Source organism: Rhipicephalus sanguineus, chromosome 5 (genome assembly GCF_013339695.2).
Source record: "Rhipicephalus sanguineus isolate Rsan-2018 chromosome 5, BIME_Rsan_1.4, whole genome shotgun sequence".
Lineage (NCBI taxonomy): Eukaryota > Metazoa > Arthropoda > Arachnida > Ixodida > Ixodidae > Rhipicephalus > Rhipicephalus sanguineus.
In genome coordinates, this window is record NC_051180.1 from 72595065 (window position 1) to 72607697 (window position 12633).

Consider the following 12633-nt stretch of genomic DNA (forward strand, 5'->3'; position numbering starts at 1 on the left):
TTCGAGCCGATTTCCTTGGATGCGCACTTATTGTTTTGTAGTGCGCCCTAGTGCCTCTAGAAAACGAATCACCCCACTGAAATCCAAATGTACGCTGCTCTCGGGCCGTACAAAACCACTATTGAATTGCAGCCGATCTCAGCCTCAGCCCTCCTCAGATGTTCGTTCTGCTTTCTGAGCTTTTGCGCCTGGCATCGGCAACCCCTCGAAATTCCGCGCATGCCTTTATACAGCTTTGAAATTACGCTCTAAACGGCGCCGATGTAGACTGATACAGTGCGCACTATTTGACCCGTTTCCAGTACGACAAGCAACACTCGCTCACGCGGGGAACGAAAAAGCTTGCAAACCCTGTCGAGCAACGTCGAACACGCGAGGGGGAGTGAGCGCTGCGAACGGAACAGCCGTTGTGGAAGAGCGGCCGCACGGCCCGCACGACTCGCTGTGTGCGCGTGTGTGCGTGTGTATTCGTATGCGCGCGTGTGGTTCAGGTCGGGCCGAGAGATTTAACCGTGTGGGTGATTTTATGGAGTATCTGCAGTTGATGGATTTATGGCGTCGAGAATCACGTTGCTGTGTTGTCTGCTAACGGTAGCGTCGTCCAGTTCCTGCGACAAAGGTAAGCGCGCTTGACGTTTTGTATTTTTCGCGCCCTCCCTCTGATGTGTGTGTGTTGCCTGCGCCGATGAACGGACAAAGGGGGTGCGGAAAGAGGGGGTCGGTTGGTACGGAAAATCGGGGATGGGGGCAGGGAGAGACTTTATGTTGCTCCTGTATTTGGCCAAGATTGCGGCAGCGATCGCCGTCATGGCAGCGTATGTGCGGAATCGCCCGTGGCGGGCTTTCCGTCTTGGCGACGTCAGGTGGTCCGTCGCGGCCGATCGCGTTCGGGAGAACGGGCGCGATCTTTATGAGGTGGTGACGCGGTTTCTTCCAGGCCGCGCGTACGCTGGCGTTGCCTTGACCATCCTCGCCGTTGACAGGCGCTGGCCAGCGGCATCGCAGCGATCGGAATGCACACAGCCGTGTTTACGTTTGAGCAGGTGACACGTTCGTCGCCGCGTGCCCCGCGCGCTCGAGAGTTCGCGGCCCTGCGTTCGGAAGCGCGCGCGCTCTCGATATCGGGAAGTTTTTGCGTGCGGCGGTGCCGTGAAGCAACGGCCATCGCACCGCCGCAGCGTCTCTTCCCGCGGGGCTCACCCCCCCCCCCCCCCCTCCTTCCCGTTTGATCTTGTTTGCCCGATTCTAGTGCGCGTCCCCTCCGTTGGCTGGCTGTGCGAGTTAAAAAAGGAGAAAACTGGTATTGCGACAGGCTCCTGCATCATCGCGTGTAATGCCTGTGCCCGTGGTGCTTCATTTCGAAACTCGCGCATCTGTCGCAGCAGGCTTCGGTGATTGTTAGCGGGTGAACTGCGTTGTCGCACTTGCGAAAGCACGTAAACATAACTCAGTATCGCGATCTACGCCGACTAAATGTTCCGCATGCGCGTAAACAAAAGACGTGCGCGTAGCAGCAGCAACTCCTTGCTCGGGCTGTGACGCAAGAGCCGCCGCCGGCTACGGTACCGTTCCTTTATTCGACATTTCTTCCCTGACCTCTTTATTACGGCGCGAGGAAGGAAAAATGTGTTTGGAAATACAAACCGACCGTAATACATTCTGTTTGCTTGCATTGCGCGGGTCACCGTGATCGCAGATGTCCCCGAGCAACGCTAAAACTGGGACAAGTAGGGCGTGATCTTGTAGCCCGCGCTAGTTTTTACCGGGGCTTGCCGAGGCATGTGTGTTTGGTTGGTTGCGTACTACGCGCTTACGAAACGATCGCGTTGTAGCGGAGCGTTGCGTTTTCCTTCGAGGAAGCACAGTTCAGTTCGCGCGCGTTATTTGGCAAAAACAAACTGCCTTAGGGTTTGTAAGACCCTGAGAACGCCGTGTGTGTGCGATCTATAATTTTTTTTTCTCTGTCGGTTTTCGCTGGTGTTGAGGTTTACATTTTCGTTTTGTGACCGCCCAAGCGGGCCGCAGGCGGAGGAGTGGTTGCCAGATATCGCTGTTCGAACGTCCGCCTTTTACTGGTTTTGTCGAAGTGTGTGTTTTGTATTTCTTTACAGCGTTGTTAGAACGGCGCTATTGAAGCAGGGACGCAAGAGATGCGCTTTTGAGGACGGTTAGCAAACCGGGTCAGCTTCTTCTGGGGAAGGAGAAACTCAGAGGCGCTCGGTTGATTGCTTATTGTTGATCAGCCGAACCTTCAACTTCAAAATTTGTCTTCAACCGAGTATTAACTGGCGTGTTAACCCAGTTAATGCCGCGTTTGATCAGCCAAACCTTCCTCAAAATTTGTCTTCACCCGAGTATTAACTGGCGTGTTAACCCAGTTAATGCCGCGTTCCTTCAGCCGCGCATAGTACTTATTTGAGTTTGTAGGGCGTGAAATATTTTTGTTTTGATGTCGTATTTGCGCGGTACTCAGTAGTGAAGCGACACGGGGTGTCACGCGGTGCACTTTCGATAGCGGTCAAGGCCTATCGAGATCCAGTTTCTTCATCGCTTTTGGCTCATTTGCGCGATGCAGAAGGGAGCCAATAGCAGTCGCGATATTCCATCTCAATCGAAAGTGCCCTTGTACGCGAGACTCGTATGGCATATGCGTGCGGCTGTGTGTGGCTGCGTTGTCTGCGGCGATGGACCAAGCTATCTCACACCCCCTGCCCTCAATTTGTGCATTTTGTATGGGTACATATATGTGCGCACACATAAAACACACACACACAAACGTGCTAAAAGGGCAGCCCCCCACCCCCGCAGGAATGTTTTGCTGGGCGCTGCGCGCGGCCGGGCTGCTTGCAACGGCATAGCGTCGCTTCCGGTCGCTTTTCGGGCAGCATCAAACGGTTGTGCAGGAACCAGAGTCCCACTCTCGTTGGCGGGACGATTTCAGAGGCTTTAGGAAGGCCGCCATACTCTAGAATTAACGTATAGACGCATAAGGCTCCGTGCAGACGTAACTCCGCCGCCAATGAAGGCGGCCCTAGCGGCAACAAGCGCAGACTTGACGGGATACTCTCACCCGCTCGCCCTGCTCGCTCAACGGTGCCGCGATGACGGCGCGCGGCCTTCTCGCGGGCTGTTCGTTTTGTGTCGGTTATGCCAAACTCTAAGAATAATTGCTGCGTTGTAAGGTGCAGTAACACCTACAGAAATTCTCCAGGTACGCGATTTTACTGGTTTCCAATCAGAGACCATACGCAATCTGCACGTTTGCCTAGCATGTCAATTACCCTGTGCGCCTTGGAGATACAAAAAAGAAAAAAAAAATGTGCCGGCCTAAATAAGTGCACTAAATGTACATCGCAGAGCAGACTCATTGCCAAGACGAAGTGTCAAAAGGTATTACTTCACACCTTTGTCGCAGTAATTATGAAGAAACGCTCATTTGCCGAAGCATTTCTGTTTAATAACATGCGTGCTGACAGTTCGGCCACTTCCTGATGCGGCACTTCGACATACTGCTTGTATATCCTCAGCAGCTTGCCTGAGAGCCTACATAAAAATGAGCAAATAATCCGTTTCAAAACAAACAAGCTCAGCGTTTGAGTAGAGGCAGGAAGGAGCATGAGGTGGGACTGCGATGCCGCGTCGCTGGCCTCTGCCCGGAGCACGTCAGACAAAGTGCACTCAGTGCTGCAGAAAAACCTCAGCACATGCTCGACGTCGATGCTCTTTGGCCTAACTGTAGAGGCAGAAGTTCCTCCAGATTATTTGTAATGAAGCTGACAAAAGGAGAGAAGAAAAAAAAAATCGCTCAATTTTTTCTTTTGTGATTGCCATAGTTGAGTGTTTCGGGCAGATGTTTTTAATTAAAGGAAAGCCCCATTATCGCGGTTTGCTTGTCTTCGATGCGCAAGTAATTTTATTCAGGCGGTTTTATACTTTCCTGCGACTCCGGCACGGCACTCCCAGTTGGCCGCACGGATGTCCCTGCTTTAAGTGATAAGAAAACCTTACATGGCCTGTAACTAAGAAAAAGCAAATTTAAGCGACATACCTCATTTTTCACGGATCTTCCCGGCCCGTTCATTCGCATCTGTGGTGCGCACTTCCCCGTGACTGACGATCCGCCGTGCAACGTCTCTTCCACGAAGCCGTGAACATGCCTCGCCAGCCTCGCTTAGATCGAGAAGCTCTCTGCCCTTATTTAAATTAGCTCCTCGGAAGAAACCATCTATAGCACGTAGCTCTCTGAACCCAAATGTAATAATAATTGACACGCTTTGCAGTGCCATGGCTAGCTAACAGCCGCTGTGACGACCGCTCGGCTGCACTGGTTGAAATCGGCGCAGTGAACGCAATGTAGTCGCCGGTGTTGTCTCTTTCAAGCAGCCGCGAAGTCTGCGGCCACGTTAGCCTGAGGGTGACAAGCTGTGATCGTTTAGTGAAGCGGCGCGCAGTTTCGCTCAACGTGCCCGTAGCCTCCGTGTCGTCTTCCCTTGCTCATGCATTCTATGCTGCCGCGTTCCCCTGAGGGTGCACGAGGTCTGGCGAAAAGAAGCATACCCTCTAACATCAAGGGTCTGTGGCAGCTGCTAACAATTTAACGTCTTTTGAAAGCGAACGGAAACGAAAACGCGTCGAGCGAAGCACCAGAACACGGCGCAGAGGCTTGCTGCCGCTTGCGTCGTCTGCTCCCATATCCCGTCAAGTTTGCTGCCGTGGCCGCTGTGGCGCTGGACGCCGCGCGCGACTGTGGCGGCTCCTAACGTATGCACGGTGCCTATAATGGACAGAGAAGGTAGCATATACAGTAACTCTAGGCCTAGTTGCACACAACTGCCTTCACAGAAATTCGCGGTCGCATCAAGCTTGGGCCGTATTCCGAGACGATTACTTTTCGGAGTTGTCGCCTTTATGGAAAGCGGGCAGATAGTCGCTTCAGTCATTGAGTAAGCGAGATGCCACACGTAGCGCTGAGCGACACTGCTGCCGAGACCCGAGAGTGATTGTCACAGAATACGGCGCAAATGCCGCCACCATGTTCGGATGAAAGAAGGGCATCGAGGAGCTCGTTTCTTTTCTTATGCACAACCAATCAGGCCCGTAGCCAGGGGGGGGGGGGGCCCGTAATTTTGGTGAAGTATGTGTTTTTACCAAAAATAAATAATAAAAATAGGTGTTTTTCTCAAAAAGACAAGGTTTTCAGCAAGTGCCCCCCCCCCCTGAAAAAAAATTCCTGGCTACGGGCCTGCAACCAATGAAACCAAGGAATGCACAGGGAACATTAACTGTCCTTTTTGACTGTATCGTAATGATTATGACCTCAGTTGAAAAAAAAATTAAGTGGACGATAAAGCACCCTTTCCGCCGGTAGGATCCGAACCACGAATGTTCGGGCACACTTTGGATACCATTCTTGTTCTCATTCTTGTTATAACGATTTGGAAAGCGAAGCGGTTTTCCTGACCTCGCGTGATTGCAGTATATGCATAGTGGTTTGAGAAGAAAGACGCATCTTCAAGTAAAGACGCTTATTTCCGCAACCAGTAAGGGAGCACGGCGCAGTGTTGAGGGGGGGGGGGGGAGGGATGGAGAGCGAGAAAAGAGCGGCCACCTTCTCGAGAAATGAGTACCCACGACAAGTAATGGGGATGGAAGTACGAGCGCCATGCCGGGGTACCTCTATTCCCACTAGGAGTACCGGTGGGTGCCTGGCAGCACTGGGATTCTAACCCTGTACCTCCCGCATAAGGAGCACGGCGCAGCGTTGTGGGGGCGGGAGGAGAGGGAAGTGAAAGGAGGGAGAGGCCACCTTCTCGAGAAATGAGTCCCCGCAATACCTAGCGCCAGGCCGGGGATTAGAAAAACCGGTGGGTGTCGCGGTGACACTGGGAATCGAACCCATTATCTCCCGCATCCGAGGCCGTGATTGCATGGTCACTATCACTCTTTTGCTGACGCAAACTCTATTCTGTCCAATCACGCAAGGACGAGCGGTTCCCTTTTCGAATCGTTGTAAGATATCACCCATAGACAATATCGGAATTCGCCATCGTATCAGCTCTGATTGATCCAGAGTGCCGCTGCTGCATCTCTCTGATTGGCTTAAAACGCCTCACTATTACCGAATTCGACAGTGTCTAGGGCAATACCCTTAGCTTAGGCGCGATTTCGCGCCTGGGCCAGAGTGACAGTTGTTTGAGCACGGTATGCGGACAAACAACGCTTAAAGCGCTGAAAACATCGGGAAAACGGGACGGAAGGTAAGAACCAAACTACACTGACACAAACAACACATTCTTCCGTCCCGTTTCCGCGCTGTGTTCATCGCAGTAACATGTACCAACTGGCCCTCCAAGTACAAGGTTCTAGACCGAGTTCGCCCAACGCTGTTGACAGCGTCGCTTGCACATAGAAATTTACATTTTCATGGTAAAAAGCAACAAAAAAAAATTATTCTGCCACTGCAATTCGTTTTTTTTTTCCTTTTTTTTTCTCACTGCTCTAATTACTAGGAAAGTTATCTTAGAACACGATCGCTGAAGTTTGCAGGGTACCATACATCATAAAGCAACTTTTAGGAAAAGAGCATTTTTATCAATCTTTTACACCTTTAACTGTAAATTAGTAGTACAATATGCAGGTGAACAACGGCGTTGTGGCGATCACGCGACAATAAACGCAATTACCAATTTTATAAAAGGAGGTGAGGGCGCATTTTTGCAGGAGCCGTCGCCGCATTGACGTTATTAACCCCTTCAGGGTTTTCGCCGTACATGTACGGCAGAAGCTTCCTGGTACCAAAGGGTTTTCGTCGTACATGTACGGCATAGCGTTTATTTTTAAAACGCGCGCCTTTTTCGATCATTTCTCTTGTTTGGCCTGTGCTTCAACACTTCGGGAATATGTGGAATTTTTTTCATGCGCCGATGTCTCTCCGTTGTATTTTTTTTTCGCTTCCCAAAACGGCGCGCCGCCTATCGCTTGCCCATCCGAGCGCGTTCGCGGTGCAGCTGGTTTAAAGTGCGCGCCTTTTTCGATGATTTATCTTGCTTGGCATGTGCTGCCACGCTTCGGGAATACGTGGAATTTTTTTCATGCGCCGATGTCTCTCCGTTGTTGCTTTTTTTATGCTTCGCAAAATGGCGCGCCGCGCGCCGGCTATCGCTTGCGCAACCGAGAGCGCCCGCGGCGCGGTTTGGTTTCAAACGCGCGCCTTCTCCCTTTTCTCTTGCTTGGAATGTGCTGCCACGCTTCGGGAATTCGTGTAATTTTTTTAATGCGCCAATGTCTCTCCGTCTTTTTTTGTTTTCTTTGCAAAGAGGCGCGGCGGCTTGTAGTCTCGCATCAGAACGCGCGCACGCGGTCCGGCTCGTTTCGGTTTCGTCCTTCGGGTGGTTTTCGCTTCTTGCGCCCGCAGAGCGGATCTCTGTTTGGTTTCTAATCTCTCAAAGCGTGACCGCTTGTTACTCTCTCATTTATTGCACCCCGGCGCGCGATTACATCTGTTTCCGCGCGGCGCTAAATTACACAAACGACGCCGCCGTGATTGCGTTTCCTGTTTTGGGTTCTCGGAAAAACTAACTACGTCTTGTTGGCGATAAGACGAAGTATTACTGTAGCTTTTTCACTCGTTTTGCTTTCCGGACGGGCGCAGAACCATAGAGTTTTCTTCCGTGCGCTCACTAACGCAGTTCGCTCACGCTATGGAAGCGCGCGTCGGTTGCGCTGCTGAAGGTGAGTCGAGCAGCGATTCTTCCGATGCGGACTATTCCCCAATTGCCGATCAGAATCTGATTCATTGGATTTCAGTTCGTCAGACGAGGAGTTTTGACGAGTTCAGACTCCGATGACGATCAAGGAGCGACATCTGAAACGCGTGCGCGGGGAGCCATGCTTCAAAGACTATCACACGCTGAAAAGTTTTTAGTGTTTGAGCACGAGCGTTATTAACCGGAAACGTAGTCTGGTACGCTTATTTTTGTATGTTTGTGAGCTATGTTTAATACAATGCATAATTTTTATTCATAAAAAACTGTGAAGCTTCTCTTTTTAGGATTCTGCTTGATTTTACTACGAATAAACCATATGTATGTAGCAACAAAACTGATTTTTTTGTCACTTTACGGTCACGAAAAAAAATTTTAGACAATTTTTTTCTTAAATAGAATCGTCTGAAGAATTTATTTCAGTAATAAAAAAATTACACATTTTTGGACTGGATTTCGCGAAAAAATTCGACCCTCAAAGGGTTAAGGCACCTTTATGGGACACCTCATTAATAGCCGAACAACACACGCTGTTGTACGGTATAGGAAGGTAGATTGTTGTTTCACAGGTTTCTCCGTTTTACAGGTTATCGATCACGCTGAAACTTCTCAGGCGTCTCTGAAGTCTCCAAGTAGCCTGTCCAAGTGCTTCCGTGCTTTTTATACTGCACCTTCGGACAGCACTGCTTCGTTGAGGGTCACATATTGACCCCGGTGAAGCCGGTCGTATCACCTTTAATGCTTCAGTTGAAGCATTGAAGGAACAAGCGACAGCTTACTGACTTTACGTAGCTCTCCTCCCTCCGCGGCTTTATACGCGTAATATGTTTTGCAATTAGTTCGTAAACCTGCCACAAAATGGCCATGGGCCAGTGGCGTTACTGCTATGACACGTATATTCATAACCCAAAGCTGTCGCTATTTCTTCTCGACCGGGTGTATCTGCTATATGATCAGTGGCGGATCCAGAGTGGGGACCTCCTATCACTGATTAGGACAAATGAGTGGGACCACTGTGAGCACAAATTAACGGTATTTATGCTGTGATGGGGTTCTTGTGAATTTAGTAACTATTAAAAAAAATCAAAAGAGTCAGAACCACTCCCCTTTCCGGTTTTGCTTCAAGCGACAGACCCCCCCCCCCCCCCCACACCCTCCGAAATTATGGCTGGATCCGCCCCTGTCTAAGATGCATCCTGTAGTACTTCATGGAGATACCCGCCTTTCGTGAGGGAAGCGGCCGACTCTTGCGCCCACGTAACCTAGACGTGTAAACTGCGGCCTCAAAATTCGACTCGGCCCAGCACAGCGCAAATGCCAAGAAACAGGCGAGGGTTGGTTTGCCTTGCTAAAGTAGATGTGGATAGCTCTTCTCGAGCAATCCCAGCGAACCGCAGAGACCAGCGGAGCCCTGAACTGAGGGACGCACCCACGGCCCAATAACCCCTAAGAGAAATAGTTTATGGTTACGTAATTTGTATCTCGACCGGTCAGAAATGATCGTTTCGTCCGCGCTGCATTTGTCCCGTGGGAGAAGGTATTGTTTTTGTCTGCTGCTCCGTTATGCCTAAACGAAACTGAAAACGTGGAAAAGTGCTATATATATATATATATATATATATATATATATATATATATATATATATATATATATATATATATATATATATATATATATATATATATATTCATTTTCAGGTGGTTTTCGAACCCGTTTCTCGGTTCATTCGATGGGATTCCCCCGTTTCCATGCAACCTAATGCCACCGGATATATGCTTGCTCGCTTCTCGCAACCGAACCTGTGCTTTCCATTGAACGCGAGCCCGCTGTTGCCCAGCGAATCATATTATTTCATTGCCGTAATATTACTGTTGTATCAATCCAGAGACGCAGATATATGACACCCTTCTTCCTCCCTCTCCAAACCGCTTGACAGTCGTGCCGCTATTGCGTGGTCTCCGAATCCGTTCTCGTCCGATTGCCGTCGCGCGTGGCCTGTGTGCGTGTGCGACGGTGGCGCATGCGCCGTAGCTGCACTATATTAGAGAGTTTTAGTTTAGCGCGCGCAAACCTGTACGTACGCAACGGCCTGCGCGCTGCGTACGTTAGAGTTGAGGCTGTCTCCTACATTTTTAGTTTACCGTACGCAACAACCGAAACGTGGACTGCGTCTAGGCGACAGCACCTTCGTCTCAGTGTGTTTTTCTGCGCCATCTAGTGGCTAGGAAATAAACTACAATAGCCGATCATAGTTGACACAAGTCAAGGCACGAGACAAGGCAAGATTTTACGATGGTGCAAATTTTGTTGAGGTGATCTGTGGTCAACGGTGACGGTTGGTACGACTTCTACGAGGCGAGCAGCAGTGAGGGAGGAAAAATGCCTTCCGAGAGCGGTGGCTTTTGAAGGGCGACTGCAGTCTCGACGACATCGAATATCTCCTACACCTTTGCAGCGATCACTGTCCACTGCACTGGGTCCGCGAACGGGTTCAAGCTACTCACGTAGGCAAGGAGCTCCAAATCGAGGGCTATTTTGAAATGGACGCGGGATTTATTCGCTGCCATGACCGCCGTGCCGCTTGTGCTGCTGTCGGACGCAGCCATTTTGCTTGTGTCGACCGGTCGAGATCTCGCGAGAGAAGCTCCCGTAAGGTACGCAACGGCCGTAGCGGGCGCAACGTAAGCGCCGAGATCTAGCGTGCGCATCTCTTGCGCGCGCAAACGCACGCATCTCTCTTAGGTTCAGCGCATGCGCAGTCTTGCTCTCTCTCACCCGTTGCGTGCGCAAGGCCGTTGCGCGCGCTAAACTAAAACTCTCTATTAGCTGGGCGGAAGGATCGCGCGCTCTTCACTCGATGCGTAAAAAAAAAAGAGAGAAAAAAAAACAGCACAGAAATCTGAATCAAACAAGGAAAGCAGTGAGATGGTCGGCCATCTGCTCGAAATGTATCGGGAATGTAGCCAGTTTTCTTTTGTGCAGAAACACCGGCCGCCTTCCCTCTCACCCAAGAGCTAATCAAACAGCGAAAAGGAAAGGGCAGTGAGCGCGTTGGAAGCGCTCTGGGGCGTTTTGCCGCTGTTTCCTTTTTGCTTCTTCTTCCCTGTAGCGGTTTGTTTTTCCTGGACTCGCCTCTACGACGGGCAGCAGCAGCAGCCCTAATGTATTCCGCGCAGCGGCGAATGGCAGCGGCCCCTCCGCACCGGAATAAGGAAATGGCGGCCGCCTTTAATCAATACTGCGCGGGCCCAGAAGAGAAGCGGGGAAGACCCTTTTGTCGTCGTCTTCCACTTCACTCTGCTGCAAGTGGCGCGCTTCCGTCTCTCGGCTGCGTCGATTTGCGCGCGGCGAGTTTTTTTTGACGGCTCGGAGCGATCTTCGTCGTCGAAGTGTTCGTCTTACAGTAGCGCGTGCTTTTCTCCCGTTGGCTTGGCTCGCACTGCAGCAACCCCTGTTCGCTCGGCTCTCGTCGGCAGTGCGGTCTCTCCGTCGTCTCTCTGCCGCCTAGCTCGTCGCGTGCGAGCGCGCGGCTTCTCCGAGGCCTATTAAGTGGCCATTAGTTTCGCGCGGAACGTAGTATACCGCCGCTACACTGGAGAAAGAGGGGGAGGGGGTGCTTTTATTTTACGACTGTCCGCGCAGGCCACGTCATTGCTACGTTTGTTAAGGCGCGCACCACCTCGTTGCTGTTGAACCGGTAGTCGGGACGAGGACTTGCGAACAGGAGTGTGAGGGAGTCACTGACGTGACGGGTCTATAGTGGCGCCATCTAGGAACGAGCGGAAAGCGGCGTGCCTCGGTGAAGACGAATGGTGTATGCATACGATACACACACCCGCGCTCGTCGTACGAACGGTTTCACTGCTGGCTGCCTTGTGGGCTGCATGTAAAGATAAATCATCCTCGATAATTAAAAGCGCACCTTTCTCGCAAAAGGTGTGTGCTCGTGGCGATTCTTAGTCAGTGGAAAGAAGAAAAGCGTCATACTGTTCCCTCCACCCATAACGCAATGTTTCTTTCCTCCGCGAGATTATTAACCCTTTGAGACGCTACGTACACACTTGTGTGCACCACTTGTTTTTTGCCATTTTTATCCGCCAGGGGCTAAGAAAGAGCAATATGCATTGAGCATTGGATGAGATGAACCTGCTGCATAATAAATTTGTCTTCATTTAACTTCATTTTGCAGTGTACTGTTGCATATGACCACTTTGCTGAAGGCACCACCATATTCGACAAGTTATTCGACGTGCCGCTTCTCGCGACCCACGTCAAAAGTATCATTTTTCTTTGCTCAACATGCGCATAACCGAAAAAGAATTTGTACTTTATTTCCAGCCTGAGATTCCAGTCCATTTACGCAAACACAGAGCATTTATGCAAACGGGCTTGAGAATAAATATATATTTAATTACAAACTAATTGGAAGTGATTATTAGAACACACACAAATACGACATTATTTTTTGTTGCAATATAATAGTGAGTGCCTTGAAATAACATTGTATCGATTCGACGCATTTACAGACAGTTCTTCACGGGTGGCGTCCGAAAGGGTTAAGCGGAAAGCCTTAAATTGACCGTCGGTGGCGTCAACTCGTGCGATGCAAAAAAATCATTATCGCGTGATGATGCCACCACGTGACGTCATCGTGACGTAATTTGGTGACTTCCTCATATTACATCGTCGCTTGGTCAAAGGTGGGCCAATCACATGTGCAGAAAGCTTTCCGAGTGTTTCGGGGTAGGATTGATACGTCATGTACTGAGAAAAAAAATAAGAAGATGGCTTTCGCCTTCGAGTCGTCTTAGGCGTATGCATAAGGGACTCTGTGAGCTTTCTTAATTTAAAAAAAAAACAATTAAAAAA

At 50.3% G+C, this 12633-nt stretch overlaps 1 protein-coding gene across 1 annotated transcript in view; it reads left to right on the plus strand.

Annotated features, from left to right (window-relative positions):
* Positions 1-402: 402 nt before the first annotated feature.
* Positions 403-12633, plus strand: part of LOC119393761 (protogenin) — a 338054-nt gene continuing 325823 nt past the window's right edge. Inside the window, exon 1 of the mRNA XM_037660896.2 lies at positions 403-619. Within this exon, the coding sequence (XP_037516824.1) occupies positions 553-619 (67 nt within the window). The 5' untranslated portion in view covers positions 403-552. The remainder of the gene's footprint in view (positions 620-12633) is intronic.